General features: G+C 41.9%; 1 protein-coding gene across 5 annotated transcripts in view; it reads left to right on the forward strand.

Annotated features, from left to right (window-relative positions):
* Positions 1 to 18395, forward strand: part of LOC106139652 (inositol 1,4,5-trisphosphate receptor) — a 77341-nt gene extending 58946 nt beyond the window's left edge. For 3 of the 5 annotated variants that reach the window (XR_009657389.1, XR_009657390.1, XR_009657391.1), the window contains 15 exons: positions 6 to 186; positions 944 to 1173; positions 2094 to 2192; positions 2972 to 3109; positions 4042 to 4167; positions 4388 to 4454; positions 4740 to 4862; positions 5336 to 5508; positions 8405 to 8569; positions 9149 to 9326; positions 9889 to 10118; positions 11058 to 11223; positions 12107 to 12267; positions 15596 to 16418; positions 16664 to 18395. Coding sequence is in view for 2 of the 5 variants with exons in the window: in XM_060951582.1 (XP_060807565.1) it covers positions 6 to 186; positions 944 to 1173; positions 2094 to 2192; positions 2972 to 3109; positions 4042 to 4167; positions 4388 to 4454; positions 4740 to 4862; positions 5336 to 5508; positions 8405 to 8569; positions 9149 to 9326; positions 9889 to 10118; positions 11058 to 11223; positions 12107 to 12267; positions 15596 to 15760; positions 16664 to 16756 (2295 nt within the window). In the remaining 3 variants the exon portion in view is untranslated. The remainder of the gene's footprint in view (positions 1 to 5; positions 187 to 943; positions 1174 to 2093; positions 2193 to 2971; positions 3110 to 4041; positions 4168 to 4387; positions 4455 to 4739; positions 4863 to 5335; positions 5509 to 8404; positions 8570 to 9148; positions 9327 to 9888; positions 10119 to 11057; positions 11224 to 12106; positions 12268 to 15595; positions 16419 to 16663) is intronic. The other 2 variants (XM_060951582.1, XM_060951581.1) reach the window with 1 other exon arrangement.
* Positions 18396 to 18696: the final 301 nt, after the last annotated feature.

Below are 18696 nucleotides of genomic sequence, written 5' to 3' on the forward strand. Positions count from 1 at the left end.
CCCAGAACCTTTTGCGCAATCAAAACAACAAGTCGAACTACAATCTAGTATCCGAGACGCTGATGTTCCTGGACTGCATTTGTGGCTCCACGACCGGTGGCCTGGGCTTGCTCGGCCTCTACATCAACGAAGGCAATGTGGCGTTGATCAACCAGACTTTGGAGACACTCACTGAGTACTGCCAAGGTATGTTAATTGTAGGATAAGCCACTTAAATCTGATCTGTGAAGCAAACATATTTCCTATGGATGTCGTTAAAGGCGACTAATGGTAAATGGTGACGGGTTGCTAACCCATCGCCTATCAGACGAATCTCAATTTTATTAGCCTTTCCCTTAGTCGCCTTTGGAGTGATCCTATTATAAAATGTCGGAAACCACACGGTAACAATCGGCCAAAATCATGGTAAGTATTTTTATTTATTAAACTCAACATACATATAATCACGTCCATATCCCTTGCGGGGTAGACAGAGCCAACAGTGTTAAAAAAGACTGAAACGCCAGGTTTAGCTGTTTGGTTTAATGATAGAATTGAGATTCAAATAGTGACAGGTTGCTAGTCTGTCGCCTAAAAGAAGAATCCCAATTTTATAAACCTATCCCTTAGTCGCCTTTTACGACATCCATGGAAAAGAGATGAAGTGGTCCTATTCTTTCTTTTCTAATGGTGCCGGAAACCACACGGCCCATAAACTCAATAACTTAAATATAGTTATAATAGTCGATATAAAATAGTGATCGTGTTGTGAAAAGGTGGACTGTATGATTAGATTAAATAAAATTGGATATTATTATAATGAAAAATGATAAAACTTGTGAACAGTCGAATTGGCACTTTTATTTGACATTAGTGACAGACATAAAAAATAAAAGCAAACATTATACAAAAAAGGTTGTTATAAAAATAGTTCACAACAGATCGTAATTCTCTTGTAATCCAGGTCCATGCCACGACAACCAAAACTGCATAGCCACCCACGAAAGCAACGGTCTGGACATCATCACAGCTCTCATCCTAAACGACATCAACCCCCTCGGCAAGACGCGTATGGACCTCGTTCTGGAGCTGAAGAATAACGCCTCCAAATTACTGCTCGCCATTATGGAGTCGCGTAATGATTCAGAAAACAACGCGGAAAGGATATTGTACAACATGAATCCTAAACAGCTGGTGAGTTGTGGTCAGTTGACCGTGCGTACCCTGGTGATTGAATTATAAGGTCCTCTGTCCAGTATGTTATTCATCGGTAAGGATTGTGGTCACTAAAGCTCATCAGTAGAACACAATATATTACCATTAATTTCGATAAGAAATAAGCTAAGACAGGAATTGCTTCGCTTCCTTAGGGAGGTAGGATGGTGCGATAGAGTGGAAGGCTTGTTCCACCCAGGACAGGTATCAAGCAAGAAGCCTATATGAGGAAATCAGGTCTTCAATAGCCCTCACCACGGTTTTCGGCATCCTCATTGACATATTTTATTAACATACATACATATGGTCACGTCTATATCGCTTGCGGGGTAGACAGAGTCAACAGTCTTGAAAAGACTGAATGGCCACGTTCAGCTATTTGGCTTAATGATAGAATTGAGATGCAAATAGTGACAGGTTGCTAGCCCATCGCCTAAAAAGAATCCCAAGTTTGTAAGCCTATCTATCCCTTAGTCGCCTTTTACGACATCCATGGGAAAGAGATTGAGTGGTCCTATTCTTTTTTGTATTGGTGCCGGGAACCACACGGCACTAGGCAAAGCATTTTATCAACGTTACCACGATATATTAAAATGTATCCATTCCATTCTACCCGTAGCACAATTTCGCAAGACCCTGTTTCAGGAACTAGCCTCTCCTCAAAGATTGATGTAACATGCTAACTTAGCTGAATACTGAGTTAGCATTAAGTAAGCGTGTTCAATCTTTGTTAATTGAGGAAATAGACGATACATACATACATACATAAAATCACGCCTCTTTCCCGGAGTGGTAGGCAGAGACTACCTCTTTCCACTTGCCACGATCTCTGCATATTTCCTTTGCTTCATCCACATAAATAAACGATATACCTATTTATTTTATCCATTTGTCATCAGGTTGATGTTGCGTGTTCGGCCTTCAACCAGGAGCACGCCATGGACGCGGACTCCGACTGCGAGGACGACGCCCCCGTACAGGGCGTGTCTCCAAAGGAGGTGAGTACCAACTGGCGCCCCCCCCCCCCCCCGGACTTCGCTCGGGTAGCAATATGAAGCGATAAGGGTGAAGCTTACTTTGATGAAGGTGTTGTGCCGTGTGGTTCCCGGCACCAATAAAAAAAGGACCACTCCATCTCGTTCCCATGGATGTTGTAAAAGGAGACTAAGGTATAGGCTTATTAACTTGGGATTCTTCTTTTAGGCGACGGGCTAGCAACCTGTCACTATTTGAATCTCAATTCTAAATATTAGGCCGAATAGCTCAATATGGCCTATAAGTCTTTTCAAGACTGTCGGCTCTGTCTATCCCGCAAGGGATATAGACGTGATTATATGTATGTAAAAAAAGTACAGCACGCAATTGGTGGAAGGAGTAGGTCTAAAAGAATGTTAGCGAAAGAATAAATAGAAGAAATAAATTGCACAAATAATTATAGTGCTAAAAGGTTGAGGAACGAACAGACGACCCAAATTTCCTTGTCATTTAAAAAACAAATATGTTTTATTTATTTTTATGTGCAATAAAGAGTTTACAAACAAACAAACAAACTCGTCCGCCGACTCTATGGCCGGACGAAAGAGTTCCGTGCGTGCACTTACGTATATAAAAACGGAACAATTGTCCGTTTGTTTTTAAGGTGTAATTAGTGACAGGCTTATAAATTCGGGATTCTCTTTTAAGTCGTTAGGCTGGCAACCCGCCACTATTTGAATCTCAATTCCATCATTACGCAATATTAAGTATGATAAATTAATATTTGTTTTTGTGTCACCAGGTGGGCCACAACATCTACATCCTGTGCCACCAGCTCGCCGGCCACAACAAGGAACTGGCCGCGCTAGTGAGAGCTTCCCCCGCGGGACACAACGCCCCCGCGCTGCAGTACTACCGGACTCACACGGCGCAGATAGAGGTAGGAATATAAACTCATTCTTACTCAATATACCTTTTTTTCCATTTTGGAATATGTTGGTTAATATTACTTAATAACTTTTTTTTTATTACAAATGAAATTGTATATTTGTGCATCATTTCTTATCACATACATACATATAATCACGTCTATATCCCTTGCGGGGTAGACAGAGCCAACAGTCTTGAAAAGACTGATAGGCCACGTTCAGCTATTTGGCTTTAAGATAGAATTGAGATTCAACTAGTGACAGGTTGCTAGCCCATCGCCTAAACAGGAATCCCAAGTTTGTAAGCCTATCCCTTAGTCGCCTTTTACGACATCCATGGGATAGAGATGGAGTGGTCCTATTCTTATTTGTATTGGTACCGGGAGCCACACGGCACTCTAGTCAATTTAAACTCATTCTTATTCAATATATATATATTTTTATTGTGGAGTGTGTAGAATATCACTTAATAATAGATTTTCATCAGAAATGAAATTGTATATTTGTGCATCATTTCTTATCACATCGAATGTTTACTTAATTTTTGTAAAGTGTTCGAAATAAGATAATCTTTTCGTAGACGTAGAAAATAAGGTGGATATCGTTATGGTTGTACACATGTGTCAGTAACAGAAAACTTGCCATTTCGTGAGATATACGGTCGACTTTCACACTATTGGGGAGATTGTGTGCGTGAGGCGTGTATATATACAGTGGGCCGGCGTGTATATATACTATTGATGCTTCATTTTGTCGTATAGTAAAACTTCGTTTTTCTACGTCTATGCTTTTATTTTACTGCCATGATCCTAGATTATGTAAGTCACGTTGTTACACGAATCAACCTTAATTAATGTTAATTTAGTCTGTCATATATGGCGCAAATAAATAGTTATTTTATTCGTTTTTTTTTTATTTATTTTTATTATTTAATGTTTTCCAGATAGTCCGCACGGACCGCAGCATGGAACAGATAGTGTTCCCTATCCCCGAGATCTGCGAGTATCTGCCAGCCGACAGTAAGCACAGAGTGCTGCAGAGCGCGGAGCGGGACGACCAAGGCAGCAAGGTAGATATGATATGTGTAGGCCTTCAACCTCCTCAATACTATATTTTATAATAAATACTTATATATATATATATATATATATATATGAACATGCAAGACATAGGTCAATCAGAAAATATTCTTGGATTCGAATCCGGGATATACTGTGTACCAAACAAGCGCACACCCGGTGCGCCACAAAGGCCGACAAAATAATGCTGTTTTTTTTTCCAAATTTTAGGTCGCGGACTTCTTCTCCAGGTTGGACAACCTGTTTCATGAGATGAAATGGCAGAAGAAGTTACGTGGTAAGTTCATGTTTAACTGATTATACTTTCATCACGATCATCCTGGGTCATCCAATACAGTTTCTGTTTTTGTAATGACGATCCAAGTAAATCGGTTCAAGATGGCCGCTGCTACAAAATGGCGGAACTGCCACAAAATGGCGGAACAAATATTTTGTCACGACTCCCACGATATAAAAATATCAAATTAAAAGACTCGAATAGTAGAACACTTTATGCCAAAATGGCGTCGGGGCATTTTTTCTATGTATTAATTACCAATTAATGTTCTGTTTTTTTTTACAGGTCAGCCCTTTCTGTTTTGGGTGTCGTCCTACATGTCTCTGTGGAGCAACATATTGTTCAACTTCGCTGTTTTGATCAACGTTATTGTCGCATTCTTTTACCCATTTCAAGACGAAACGCCCAGTAAGTATTGTACATCTTAGATTTATTCTTCTTCTTCTTGGCTTTAGCTCCGATTACATTCCCACCACTCTGAAGAAAAGCTCGGGGTATGCCTTTGACCATGGATTCTGGATTAAATGATTTAGGTTTTTACATGGGGTGAGTTCCATCTGACCTCCGCAACCTCTAAAGGAACTAACTATTTACCAAACCGAATTCCATGGTCGATCGATCATGGTTACACCATCCAGTTGTCTGAATGTTAAGGTTACCTCGCGATGTTTCCCTCGCCCTAAGAGCATCGGTTAGTATTCAAACTAATATACATACTTTTGAAAATAAGTCATTGATGCATGGATTGGTATTTGAATCTATGCCTTTATGCGTATCACGCATTTAGACCTGGTACCTTACCGATTCGATTACCAACGGTCTCTTGAGTTTGTCTTTGTATGTACCTATAAAAAATATGTTTATCATTTGTATGTGTGCAGAGCTCGGGCAGCACCTCTCGCTGGTGGTGTGGCTGGTGTCGCTGTGCGCGGCGGCGCTGGTGACGTGGCTGCCGCGCTCGTCGGGCGTCCGCGCGCTGCTGGCCAGCGGGGTGGTGCACCTCATGTTCTCGCTGGGCCCCGAGCCCACGCTGTGGTGCGCGGCCATGCTGTGTGTGAGTACTGTATCACTAACTATCCGCGCTGCTGGCCAGCGGGGTGGTGCACCTCATGTTCTCGCTGGGCCCCGAGCCCACGCTGTGGTGCGCGGCCATGCTGTGTGTGAGTACTGTATCACTAACTATCCGCGCTGCTGGCCAGCGGGGTGGTGCACCTCATGTTCTCGCTGGGCCCCGAGCCCACGCTGTGGTGCGCGGCCATGCTGTGTGTGAGTACTGTATCACTAACTATCCGCGCTGCTGGCCAGCGGGGTGGTGCACCTCATGTTCTCGCTGGGCCCCGAGCCCACGCTGTGGTGCGCGGCCATGCTGTGTGTGAGTACTGTATCACTAACTATCCGCGCTGCTGGCCAGCGGGGTGGTGCACCTCATGTTCTCGCTGGGCCCCGAGCCCACGCTGTGGTGCGCGGCCATGCTGTGTGTGAGTACTGTATCACTAACTATCCGCGCTGCTGGCCAGCGGGGTGGTGCACCTCATGTTCTCGCTGGGCCCCGAGCCCACGCTGTGGTGCGCGGCCATGCTGTGTGTGAGTACTGTATCACTAACTATCCGCGCTGCTGGCCAGCGGGGTGGTGCACCTCATGTTCTCGCTGGGCCCCGAGCCCACGCTGTGGTGCGCGGCCATGCTGTGTGTGAGTACTGTATCACTAACTATCCGCGCTGCTGGCCAGCGGGGTGGTGCACCTCATGTTCTCGCTGGGCCCCGAGCCCACGCTGTGGTGCGCGGCCATGCTGTGTGTGAGTACTGTATCACTAACTATCCGCGCTGCTGGCCAGCGGGGTGGTGCACCTCATGTTCTCGCTGGGCCCCGAGCCCACGCTGTGGTGCGCGGCCATGCTGTGTGTGAGTACTGTATCACTAACTATCCGCGCTGCTGGCCAGCGGGGTGGTGCACCTCATGTTCTCGCTGGGCCCCGAGCCCACGCTGTGGTGCGCGGCCATGCTGTGTGTGAGTACTGTATCACTAACTATCCGCGCTGCTGGCCAGCGGGGTGGTGCACCTCATGTTCTCGCTGGGCCCCGAGCCCACGCTGTGGTGCGCGGCCATGCTGTGTGTGAGTACTGTATCACTAACTATCCGCGCTGCTGGCCAGCGGGGTGGTGCACCTCATGTTCTCGCTGGGCCCCGAGCCCACGCTGTGGTGCGCGGCCATGCTGTGTGTGAGTACTGTATCACTAACTATCCGCGCTGCTGGCCAGCGGGGTGGTGCACCTCATGTTCTCGCTGGGCCCCGAGCCCACGCTGTGGTGCGCGGCCATGCTGTGTGTGAGTACTGTATCACTAACTATCCGCGCTGCTGGCCAGCGGGGTGGTGCACCTCATGTTCTCGCTGGGCCCCGAGCCCACGCTGTGGTGCGCGGCCATGCTGTGTGTGAGTACTGTATCACTAACTATCCGCGCTGCTGGCCAGCGGGGTGGTGCACCTCATGTTCTCGCTGGGCCCCGAGCCCACGCTGTGGTGCGCGGCCATGCTGTGTGTGAGTACTGTATCACTAACTATCCGCGCTGCTGGCCAGCGGGGTGGTGCACCTCATGTTCTCGCTGGGCCCCGAGCCCACGCTGTGGTGCGCGGCCATGCTGTGTGTGAGTACTGTATCACTAACTATCCGCGCTGCTGGCCAGCGGGGTGGTGCACCTCATGTTCTCGCTGGGCCCCGAGCCCACGCTGTGGTGCGCGGCCATGCTGTGTGTGAGTACTGTATCACTAACTATCCGCGCTGCTGGCCAGCGGGGTGGTGCACCTCATGTTCTCGCTGGGCCCCGAGCCCACGCTGTGGTGCGCGGCCATGCTGTGTGTGAGTACTGTATCACTAACTATCCGCGCTGCTGGCCAGCGGGGTGGTGCACCTCATGTTCTCGCTGGGCCCCGAGCCCACGCTGTGGTGCGCGGCCATGCTGTGTGTGAGTACTGTATCACTAACTATCCGCGCTGCTGGCCAGCGGGGTGGTGCACCTCATGTTCTCGCTGGGCCCCGAGCCCACGCTGTGGTGCGCGGCCATGCTGTGTGTGAGTACTGTATCACTAACTATCCGCGCTGCTGGCCAGCGGGGTGGTGCACCTCATGTTCTCGCTGGGCCCCGAGCCCACGCCATGTATCACTTTGGTCTAACCTCTTTAATTTGTACACTGTTTATAGCAAAGCAAATTTTCTGATGTTCTTTGGAATCTATCAGGTCACTTTTGAAATAATTTGCTGGTGATTATTTGACTTTTTGGCACAATTGTCGAATTAGTGCCTCAGAACCAAAAGGTTATGGGTTTGATCCCCGGTCATGTCATGATGGGAAAAGATTATATAATACTGGTATATTATGAATGGCGTTGGTATCCCATAACACAAGTTTAACACTTACTTTGGTACTATCTAGATCTGTGTAATTTGTCCCGTGTATATACAGGGTGACATTTAAAACAACTGCATCCTTTTAACTATACATGCTTCTGAGCCGTTTGAGCCTATTTTTATTTAAATTAAACGTCATCATTTTCACATTAAAAAACCCTCTAAAACTACGTCACACGCTTTATTAAAGACCAATACTACAAAAAGAAATTAAAACTAAACATGTAAATAAATGTCTGAAAAATAAATTATTTTTCTAGTATCAAGATCAAGTAAAGTACAGAGTTGTCGAGATCGTTCAGCTGAATGAATTGTGTCGTTGACTTCTGAATCTTACGCGTCGCTGTTCCGCCGGCCGGGGTGATATTACGTATTAAGGATCGTGGATTTTGATACTTATATATTTTTTCGTACTTTCTGAAATATGAACCGATATTTTTCTTTTAACGTTTTTAAATATCCTTTAGATGAGTACACTTAACAGTTAAATTTATGCAGTTAAATTAGAAATCACCCTGTATTTATATCTTTTTTATTATTTCCAGATCGTGGTAAAAGGCGTGCACCTGGTGAGCATCATGGGCAACCAGGGCACATTGTCCAGGTCGACTTGGCTGGTGCTCACCGACCCTGAGTTACTATATCACAGTGTCTACCTCGGATTCTGCTTTCTCGGCATCTGCTGTCATCCGTTCTTCTTTTCCGTTCTGGTGAGTGTGATGTTTCTACTTTTTATGAATTTCTATATTTTTTTATTTCTTTTTATGTGCCGTGTAGTTCCCGGCACCAATACAAAAAAGAATAGGATCACTCCATCTCCTTCCCATGGATGTCGTAAAAAGCGACTAAGAGATAGTCTTACAAACTTGGGATTCCTTTTTAGGCGATGGGCTAGCAACCTGTCACTATTTGAATTTCAATTGTATCATTAAGCCAAATAGCTGAGCGTGACCATTCAGTCTTTTCAAGACTGTTTCCTGGCTCTGTCTACCCCGCAAGGGACATAGACGTGACCATATATATATATATGTATGTTGAACTTTTTTACAAGTATTAGCAGCAAGTTTTGTTCCTATCAATCACTTGATTAAACGTTAGAGTAACAATGGCCACATTGACATTATATCTTAAATAATTGCCAACAGTTGCTCGACATTGTGTACCGCGAAGAGACACTACTGAACGTGATGCGATCAGTGACACGCGAGTTTTGTTCCTATCAAACACTTGTGTAAACGTTAGAGTAACAATGGCCACATTGACATTATATCTTAAATAATTGCCAACAGCTGCTCGACATTGTGTACCGCGAAGAGACACTACTGAACGTGATGCGATCAGTGACACGCAACGGGCGGTCCATCCTCCTGACGGCCGTACTGGCGCTGGTGCTGGTCTACATGTTTTCAATTGTCGGCTACATGTTCTTCAGGGACCACTTCCTGGTGGCGGTGGACAGGCTGGACGGTAATGTGTTGTGGAGCTGCTGATGTGATACCATCACGGCCATACTTGGCTTATGTCTATTAAAACGCGACTCTTTTGGACTTATTATTTCTTTTTTGAGACGGCTAAGTTCTTTAAAATGTTTAATGTTTGGCTAGAAATATAGCAAAACTCGTCACGTGATAAGGTTTTAGAGGTGATTAAGCGTGATTTTACGCAATAAAAATATCGTTCGTTTATACGTTCATTAAATATTCATCTGGCAATAATTAGACAGAAGAGTAATCATAAACAAAAGCTACATAGTTTTTTGGTTGTTCAAATAACTGTACATCTTCATCACTATTACTCAATATGAGATGGTTTTGCTGATGGACAAGTCTATATTTCTGTTCAAGCTTTAATTTTAACCTCAGAATCGTAAAGATGTGACACACAATGTATAAAATATAAAAACAAGATATATAATCTCAACTTTCTGCCATCAATAGTTTTGCCTATTAGTCTATCATTAACCAAAGAGTTTCACAAATATATCGATTCGAATCGAAAGCAATTTTTTTAATTTCATGTTTGTTTTCAGGCGATGACGACCCTCGCTTCGATTGGGACAAGTGCGGTGACGACCCCGCTTCCAAGTACATGCAATCCGACGGGGAAAGCTGTAAAAAGTCTTCTCGCTTCGTATCCGTGGGCGGAGAGCTCCGGGAACGAAGCTGCGACTCCTTAATCATGTGCATCGTCACTACTCTCAACCAGGGGCTGCGGAACGGAGGTGGGATCGGGGACATACTGCGCGCGCCAGCTAGCTTTGTAAGTCACTTTATCATCCAACTCGAATAAACGTCCGAGAAATCCTCGAGAAACCTCGAGAAAACATTCTAGAAAGATCTTTTACATCCAAGATTCCTCCTGGATTGGTTAAAACCGGTTTGTAGATCAGAGGGGTGTCGGTGATAATGTGCGCGCGCCGGCGACTTTATTTACGTCATCTCTACAACGTCATTTACATAAAACCAATTGTTTAACCTAAATTTGTAACCTAACCTACCCTCGGAAGATCAGCGCTAGCTGTGTAGCATGTCGTTTATATTATGCTGAGGTGGCGTCCTTTCGTGAACACCATCCTATGTACTTAAAATACTTATATTCCTGGTTTACTTTTTAATGGTGTTCATTGTAAAAATACTATTTACTAAACTTAGTTGGCAAATAAAAGAATCTCTGACAAACTTGAAAGATCAAGACACATTTGAACAAGTTTCATTAAAATATTTCAAAGAATAAAATAAAAATTCAAAAAAGATATAATTAATTTTTTGCTATGCAATTCAAAATGAGAGTCTGAAAGTATTTACCAATTCTCATTTCGTCTAAGAACTATTCGATGACATAAATTTTCTCATGACTTTTATATCTTCGTATCATTCGTCGACATTCAGACACCATTCTCTTACAATTTCTAATAGGTATCTGTTCTTAATGTTAAGGACAAATTGCGAAATTGTGTTGAGATAAATAAATTTTTTATTTATTTATTCGTCGACATATAATAACTACCATTCTGTCGACGAATCGTTCAAAAATAAAACGTCCTGTCGTTAAGTGTCCCAAAAAATAGATTCAGAATCTGCATGAAAAATAAAAAAATCGGAATTTTAATCTCTCTCCCTCATTATAGAGTGTTCCCAGTCCGCATTCTTACACTTTCAAATTTTTATACCAACTCTTATCCTATAAATCATTTGACAGGAACCGTTATTCGTGGCACGCGTAGTATACGACCTGCTCTTCTTCTTCGTCGTCATCATCATCGTCTTGAACCTAATCTTCGGCGTCATCATCGACACGTTTGCCGACCTCCGCTCCGAGAAGCAGCAGAAGGAGCTGATCTTAAAGAACACCTGCTTCATCTGCGGTCAGTGTTACTGATAAACATTCATACATATAATCACGTCTATATCCCTTGCGGGGTAGACAGAGCCAACAGTCTTGAAAAGACTGATAGGCCACGTTCAGCTGTTTGGCTTTATGATGGAATTGCGATTCAAATAGTGACAGGTTGCTAGTTGCATCTAGCTATGACAGGTAGGCTAGATGGAGTGGTCCTATTCTTTTTTTATTCTTGCCGGGAAACACACGGCACTGATATTTTATGGCATAACTGATAAACCGGCAGCGATTTAATGTGGCTGCACTGCCTTTGTTTCTTTGTCTGTAATATTTTTACATATATATTTATAAGTGCCGTGTGGTTTCCCGGCACCAATACAAAAAAGAATAGGACCACTCCATCTCTTTCTCATGGGTGTCGTAAAAGGTGACTAAGGGATATGCTTACAAACTTGGGATTCTTTTTTAGGTGATGGGCTAGCAACCTGTCACTATTTGAATCTGAATTCCATCATTAAGCCAAATAGCTGAACGTGGCCATTCAGTCTTTTCAAGATGATTGGCTCTGTCTCCCCCGCAATGGATATAGACGTGACCATATGTAATGTAATGTATTTATAATCACGTCTAATCCCCTTGCAGGGTAGACAGAGCCAGTGGTCTTGAAATACTGACAGATCACGTTCAGCTGTTATTTAGCTGTACATAGTTTTGAGATACAAATCAGATACAGATCTAAAAGAAGAATATCAAGTTTATTTAGTCGCATTTTACGGCATCAATGGGAAAGAGATGTAGTGGTCATATTCGTTATTATATCATACAGAGCCAACAGTCTTGAAGACTGATGAGATATCGATTGAGGTATTATATCACACAGCATAAATAAATATATTTTTGTTCATCAGGTCTGAACAGATCAGCGTTCGACAATAAGACGGTCTCGTTCGAGGAACACATTAAGAGCGAACACAACATGTGGCACTACCTCTACTTCATGGTGCTGGTGAGGGTCAAGGACCCCACGGAGTTCACTGGCCCGGAGAGCTACGTTCATTCCATGATTAAGGTACAAATATTGTCAAAAATACCTACATTTATCTCTTTCTTTGTGTGTGTATACAAACTAATGTACATACATATTCTTTCACATCTTTTAATGTAGACTTTTTTTTTTGTAAATTGGCGTCCGGTGAAAATGCTGCAGTGTAGTTTGTTCCGCCGCTTCTTCTACACATGCGATTTGGAAGCGGTAATAGATATTATTAGAATTAAGTTATGTGACGTCAATAAGTGATTTTGCATCCAATTTTGAAAATAAATCTATTCTATTTGTACAATAATTTGAAAGTGGTATTGCTGGGCACTAAGAAAAAAAAAGAACAGAAATAAAATATTGAACAAAATATTAAGAAAGGGAGCATGTTACAATGTTCAACGTATCAAATTAAGTTCACTTTTTTATAATGACATGGATGGATGTTAATACCTAATGTTTAAGCCAATACTAAACATATAATAAGTTCAGTGATATATTTCAGAAAGTGCAGATTTAATTTGTATCAAAACAAGTTTCGACAAAGATCAAGAAATAGTTCTCTATCAAATACTATTCTAACTTCGATAATAGTCATTGGTACATGGCCGAGGTGGGATTCGAACTTGTGCCTTTCTGCGTATCACGCATTGTAAACGGGGACCTTAACGATTCAATCACTGACAATTCAACATACATACATATAGTGTCCGACCGAAGCTTCGGCTTCGGCTTCGGCCACCTTCGGCCAAAAAATCCGAAGGTCCGAGCGACCGTCGAGATTGAACGAACTGTTACGAAAGTCATGAGGCGGCGGGGAGTCACTGTCAAAATATCACATTGCTGATTGCATGCATCAAAACAAGTCCGTACGTGTATTTAAACGAGTGTTTTTGTAAGAAATCAAATCATTATTTTTACCAGTAGGTAAATCACAAACTTTTATCTATACATATAATAAAACAGTAAAAATATTTTGTCTGTACATTTAGTATTTTCGACTGAAATGGATAGAGGGACACTTAGAATGAATAATAGAAAGCAAAAATATATTTTTTTAATTTCTTGTCTGTCTGTCTGTATGTATGATCACGATTATCTCCGAAAGTACTAAACCGATTTACTTTCACCAATTGCTTTGTTTTAACTCAGAATAACATTAAAAGTTTGTTTCATCAAAATCGGTTCACAAAAAAAAAAGTTATCGACATTTGAATGAACTCAAGGCATCAGTATGCCGGCAAATAAGTTACGAAATTAAAAATTCAAAGTCATTTATCATTATACGACGACATTATACCTATAACATATAAATATAAGTGAAAGGCGAGTAAGGGATGGGCTTACAAACTTGGGATCCTTTTTTAGGCGATGGGCGAGCAACCTATCACTTTTTGAATCTCAATTCTATCATTAAGTCAAATAGCTGAACGTGGCCATTCAGTCTTTTCAAGTCTGTTGGCTCTGTCTACCCCGCAAGGGAAGACGTGACCATATATATGTATGTAGTCTACTTTAATTTCGACACCAACGCAACGGCTTCGATGGTCCAGTGGTTAGCCCGTGAGACTGTGAAGTTGGCGGTCCAAGTTCGAATCCCAACAATTACAAGATATTTTTTATTATTAAAAATATATTTTTTTTGTATTGTTTGAGTATTTTATGTAGAAAAACTGAAAATCAAAATACTACATATAATGTCACTGGACGCGACAGCATTCGAGCTTAAATAAAAACGTGTCAAATTATTACTAACATTAGTACATAAGATTTACTAACAACTCTGGACTGTGTCTGAAATAAACATATTTTATTTTATTTATTTATATTTATTTATTTATTTATAATAAAACGGTACAAATATTTTTTCTGTACATTTAATATTTTGACTGAAACGGATAGCGAATTTTTTTTAACATTTTTTGTCTGTCTGTATCTGACTGTATGATTAAAATTCAACTCGAAATTTACGCGGACGAAGTCGCGGGCAACAGCTAGTTTATCTCTAAACCAACCACCTCTTTGATATATCATCAACTTCTATATGAAACAGTCAATATATAAACCTTCAATATTGAGGTTTTGAAATGATTTTAATATTAATTGTAGCTTGTAGACAATATTGAACAAAATTAATTACTGAGTGCTGAGAGAATATAAACCTTCGGCTTCGGCTTCGGCTTCGGCCAAAGGTTGTGGCGATAGCCGATTGATCGGCTTCGGCTTCGGCTTCGGCCAAAAATAGACCTTCGGTCGGACACTACATACATATAATCACGTCTATATCCCTCGCGGGGTAGACAGAGCCAACAGTCTTGAAAAGACTGATAGGCCACGTTCAGCTGTTTGGCTTTATGATGAAATTGAGATTCAAATAGTGACAGGTTGCTAGCCCATCGCCTAAAAGAAGAATCACAAGTTTATAAGCTTATCCCTTAGTCATGACAATTATGACAATTCAACATCTCTATTAATTCACTATTTTTATTTCTGTTGCGATTTTATTAACAAATGTGAATATTAATATATATCACGCCTTTATTTTTTATGGGATGGTCATAGCGAGCAGTTTCAATAAGACTCAAATGTCACGAATTGACTAGTGCTAGTCCATCGCCAATAAGAAATAAACCTTCACTACCTGATCAGCATGATGGTAGGCTAATCGGATAATATTATCTTTCATTATTCATTTATTTTGCAAAATGAAGAAAGTAGAACTGAACGAAATTTTATATATTAATAAAACTAATACATACATACATACATATAATCACGTCTGTATCCCTTGCGGGGTAGACAGAGCCTACAGTCTTTTAAAGACTGATAGGCCACAGGACAGGTTGCTAGCCCATCGCCTAAAAGAAGAATCCCAAGTTTATAAGCCTACCCCTTAGTCGCCTTTTACGACATCCATGGGAAAGAGATGGAGTGGTCCTATTATTTTTTGTATTGGTGCCGGGAACCACATAAAACTAACAAGGATCAAAAAGGACTCTTGTACATAGCGGTAAAATGTATCTATATTTTTTTGCTGTTTGTTCAATCCCATGGACTATGGTTATAATAATTTTGATGTTATACTTTCGCGTTGTATTTTGATATTTTTAAATAATACAGACATTAAATGCCTGTATTAGTAACGCGCACGTAACGTACATTCATTTTATCTCAGACGTTTCGAATCATGTTACAATGATCCGTGGTCACCGAGCGACTGAAAGTACGTTACAAGTGTGTTTAATATTTGCAGCTTTTATAAATAATTAACTATTTTACGTATATTTATATATATTTCTGTCAAAGGACTGGTAATACTACTTCTCGTCAATACTAACCATCTCACCGTAATTGTTTTCAGTCAAACAACTTGGAGTGGTTCCCGCGGCTGCGCGCGCTGTCGCTGGTGGGCGGCGGCGAGGGCGAGGGCGGGGAGCTGGAGCTGCGCAACCTGCAGGCGCAGCTCGAGCGGGCGCAGCGGGCGGTGGGCCAGCTCACCGAGCTGCTCACCGAGCTCCGGGACCAGGTGAGGGGAGCCCTAGCGACCTGCAGGCCAGCTCGAGCGGGCGCAGCGGGCGGTGGGCCAGCTCACCGAGCTGCTCACCGAGCTCCGGGACCAGGTGAGGGGAGCCCTAGCGACCTGCAGGCCAGCTCGAGCGGGCGCAGCGGGCGGTGGGCCAGCTCACCGAGCTGCTCACCGAGCTCCGGGACCAGGTGAGGGGAGCCCTAGCGACCTGCAGGCCAGCTCGAGCGGGCGCAGCGGGCGGTGGGCCAGCTCACCGAGCTGCTCACCGAGCTCCGGGACCAGGTGAGGGGAGCCCTAGCGACCTGCAGGCCAGCTCGAGCGGGCGCAGCGGGCGGTGGGCCAGCTCACCGAGCTGCTCACCGAGCTCCGGGACCAGGTGAGGGGAGCCCTAGCGACCTGCAGGCCAGCTCGAGCGGGCGCAGCGGGCGGTGGGCCAGCTCACCGAGCTGCTCACCGAGCTCCGGGACCAGGTGAGGGGAGCCCTAGCGACCTGCAGGCCAGCTCGAGCGGGCGCAGCGGGCGGTGGGCCAGCTCACCGAGCTGCTCACCGAGCTCCGGGACCAGGTGAGGGGAGCCCTAGCGACCTGCAGGCCAGCTCGAGCGGGCGCAGCGGGCGGTGGGCCAGCTCACCGAGCTGCTCACCGAGCTCCGGGACCAGGTGAGGGGAGCCCTAGCAAACAAAGGTTATGGAGGTCAGGATCAGGAGTCAGGGTCAGGAGACGAGTCGCTTAGTGTACACTAGAATCATTATGAAAGGCGCTCCCCAGACTGAATTTACAAAGAGGTAAGTACAGTACTCAATCGGGACTACCGTCAGGATGATCTCATCTTTGGTGTTCCTAATTGCACTTCCCACCACTATTTTCTTCAACTTTCATAACAGAAAAAATATTATGTTCCCAGATGACAGAACAAAGGAAACAGAAGCAACGCATCGGCCTTCTAAACTCGACCTCTGCGTACTTGCAGAACTTGCAAATGAACCTGCCACCGTGAGCTACACTCACTACGCATGCGGGGGCGCGCGGTGCCAAGCAATAGTATCATAGGAAAATATAGGTAACATGACATATTGAGAAATGGTTTCAATTTATATTAGACAGACTATGATTAAGTCCGTAATAGAATGATTTTTTTGGTATAATCTCGTTTCGCATAACGTTTTGGTATAAACTAGTTTATATAATATGACAAAACAAAAATTTTAAAACGAGATTTAATTAAATTAAATTTAAATATGAATTTATTTAACTTGTAGTTTTTAATACTTAACTTCTGGTTGTGAAACCAATTGAATTTAGAAGTGTTTAAAAAAATTGTTTACTTGTTCAACAAGAAATCTGTAAGCGAATTTTTAAATTATATTTGTTTTTAAATAAAATCTGTAGGCCATTTCAATATGGCTAAAATGAGCAGTTTATCATTAAAAAATGTATATAAAACTATATAAACTTGTAGGGAGTTTGATTAAAACTTACTCTTATGTCTTTATTTTAGAATTCAACAAATCGCGCGCCACCCCCCCTTAATATAAATATAAATGCCGTACATGTGATAACCGCACAACCAGATATTTTTACTTTTAAATCATAACATTTAAACTATTTAAGACAGCTTTTATTTTCTTTGACAGATACATAGTCTAAATAATAGTTACTTGGGCTTAATCAAATTTATCTCCCAAGGAGTAACGTTATGTATCCTTGTTTTTTTTATACGACTAGAAAGGGACAGCGAACGAAAGGCAGTTAGACTGATCTTAATTTTACGTCAATTTTTAAAAGCCGCATTCATACACTAATATTATACCCTAATAGTTGCCAAAATGAATACTAGATGTACTCTTTAGAACTTTGAACTTAGGGCCGTATATACTTAAGAGTCTTTTTTACTTATTAATTTTAATAACTGTCTGTTTCTCTCTATACCTCAGACAGAAAGGGATAGCATGAGGTAATTATGGTATCTTAAAAGCCAAGTGTTTTTGGACGTTGAATTATTTATATAAAAATAAATCTATGTAAAGAGGTATTGTAATGAATAAATAAATAATTTCAACAATGATTGTTATCTGAACATATCTATATGATATTTTTAAAGGTTTACCTTAAGCGAAGGATTTGAGATTTAGATAAATTAGAATTATCCTTAATAGAGCCTTAACTTCGCGTATAAATTTAGAAAAAAAGAAATTCCTTGCAATAAAGTAGAATTCTAAAGTATATATGAATGTTATTTAGTAATCTATACTATCCGGCTCTTATTAACTTTTGTCTAGTGACTTGAACAAATTGACGTCAAATACCTATCTATATTTATGAACAAATGTCTGTTTGTTTGTAATGTTGTGTTCATAGATTAGTGACTGTTGACGGAGGAGCTTACAGGTTTCAAAAAAAGCTCTTTATTTATAATCAAATAAGTTAAATATATGAATTACAGTAGTAATGTCAAAATCGTAATAATAAATGTTACAAATTTATTACACAATTATGTAACAGGCGCGCTACATTTTTGACCATTAATCTGATTTATTCTTAAATAGAAAAACAAAAATTTCTTTATTATTAAAGTCATTTTCAAACAGGAGGAGTAATCTTAATTTGCGATTTGAAAACAAATGAATACTTTCAAATCTCTTCTCAAAAACCAATCAGACTCGATACTTAATGCTATCATTTGTTATGAGAAATTTAAAAGTAAAAAATGATTTTTTTACTTTTAATTAACCTGTTGTTTTGTTGTCTTCGTTGTCTCTGTATCATCTACATATCTAATAAATCTTATGTCACCAAAAGTTATTTTTGAAATTATATAAAAAAAAACAAATTTTCTACTGACTTCTTCAATCGGACTTCCCTCTAAGCTTCTCCACTTTAGATTAAAGTGCAATGTTGATAGCTCAAAACCCGTTACCTACTTATATAGTTGTAGTT

Source organism: Amyelois transitella, chromosome 25, assembly GCF_032362555.1.
Source record: "Amyelois transitella isolate CPQ chromosome 25, ilAmyTran1.1, whole genome shotgun sequence".
NCBI classification, from domain to species: domain Eukaryota; kingdom Metazoa; phylum Arthropoda; class Insecta; order Lepidoptera; family Pyralidae; genus Amyelois; species Amyelois transitella.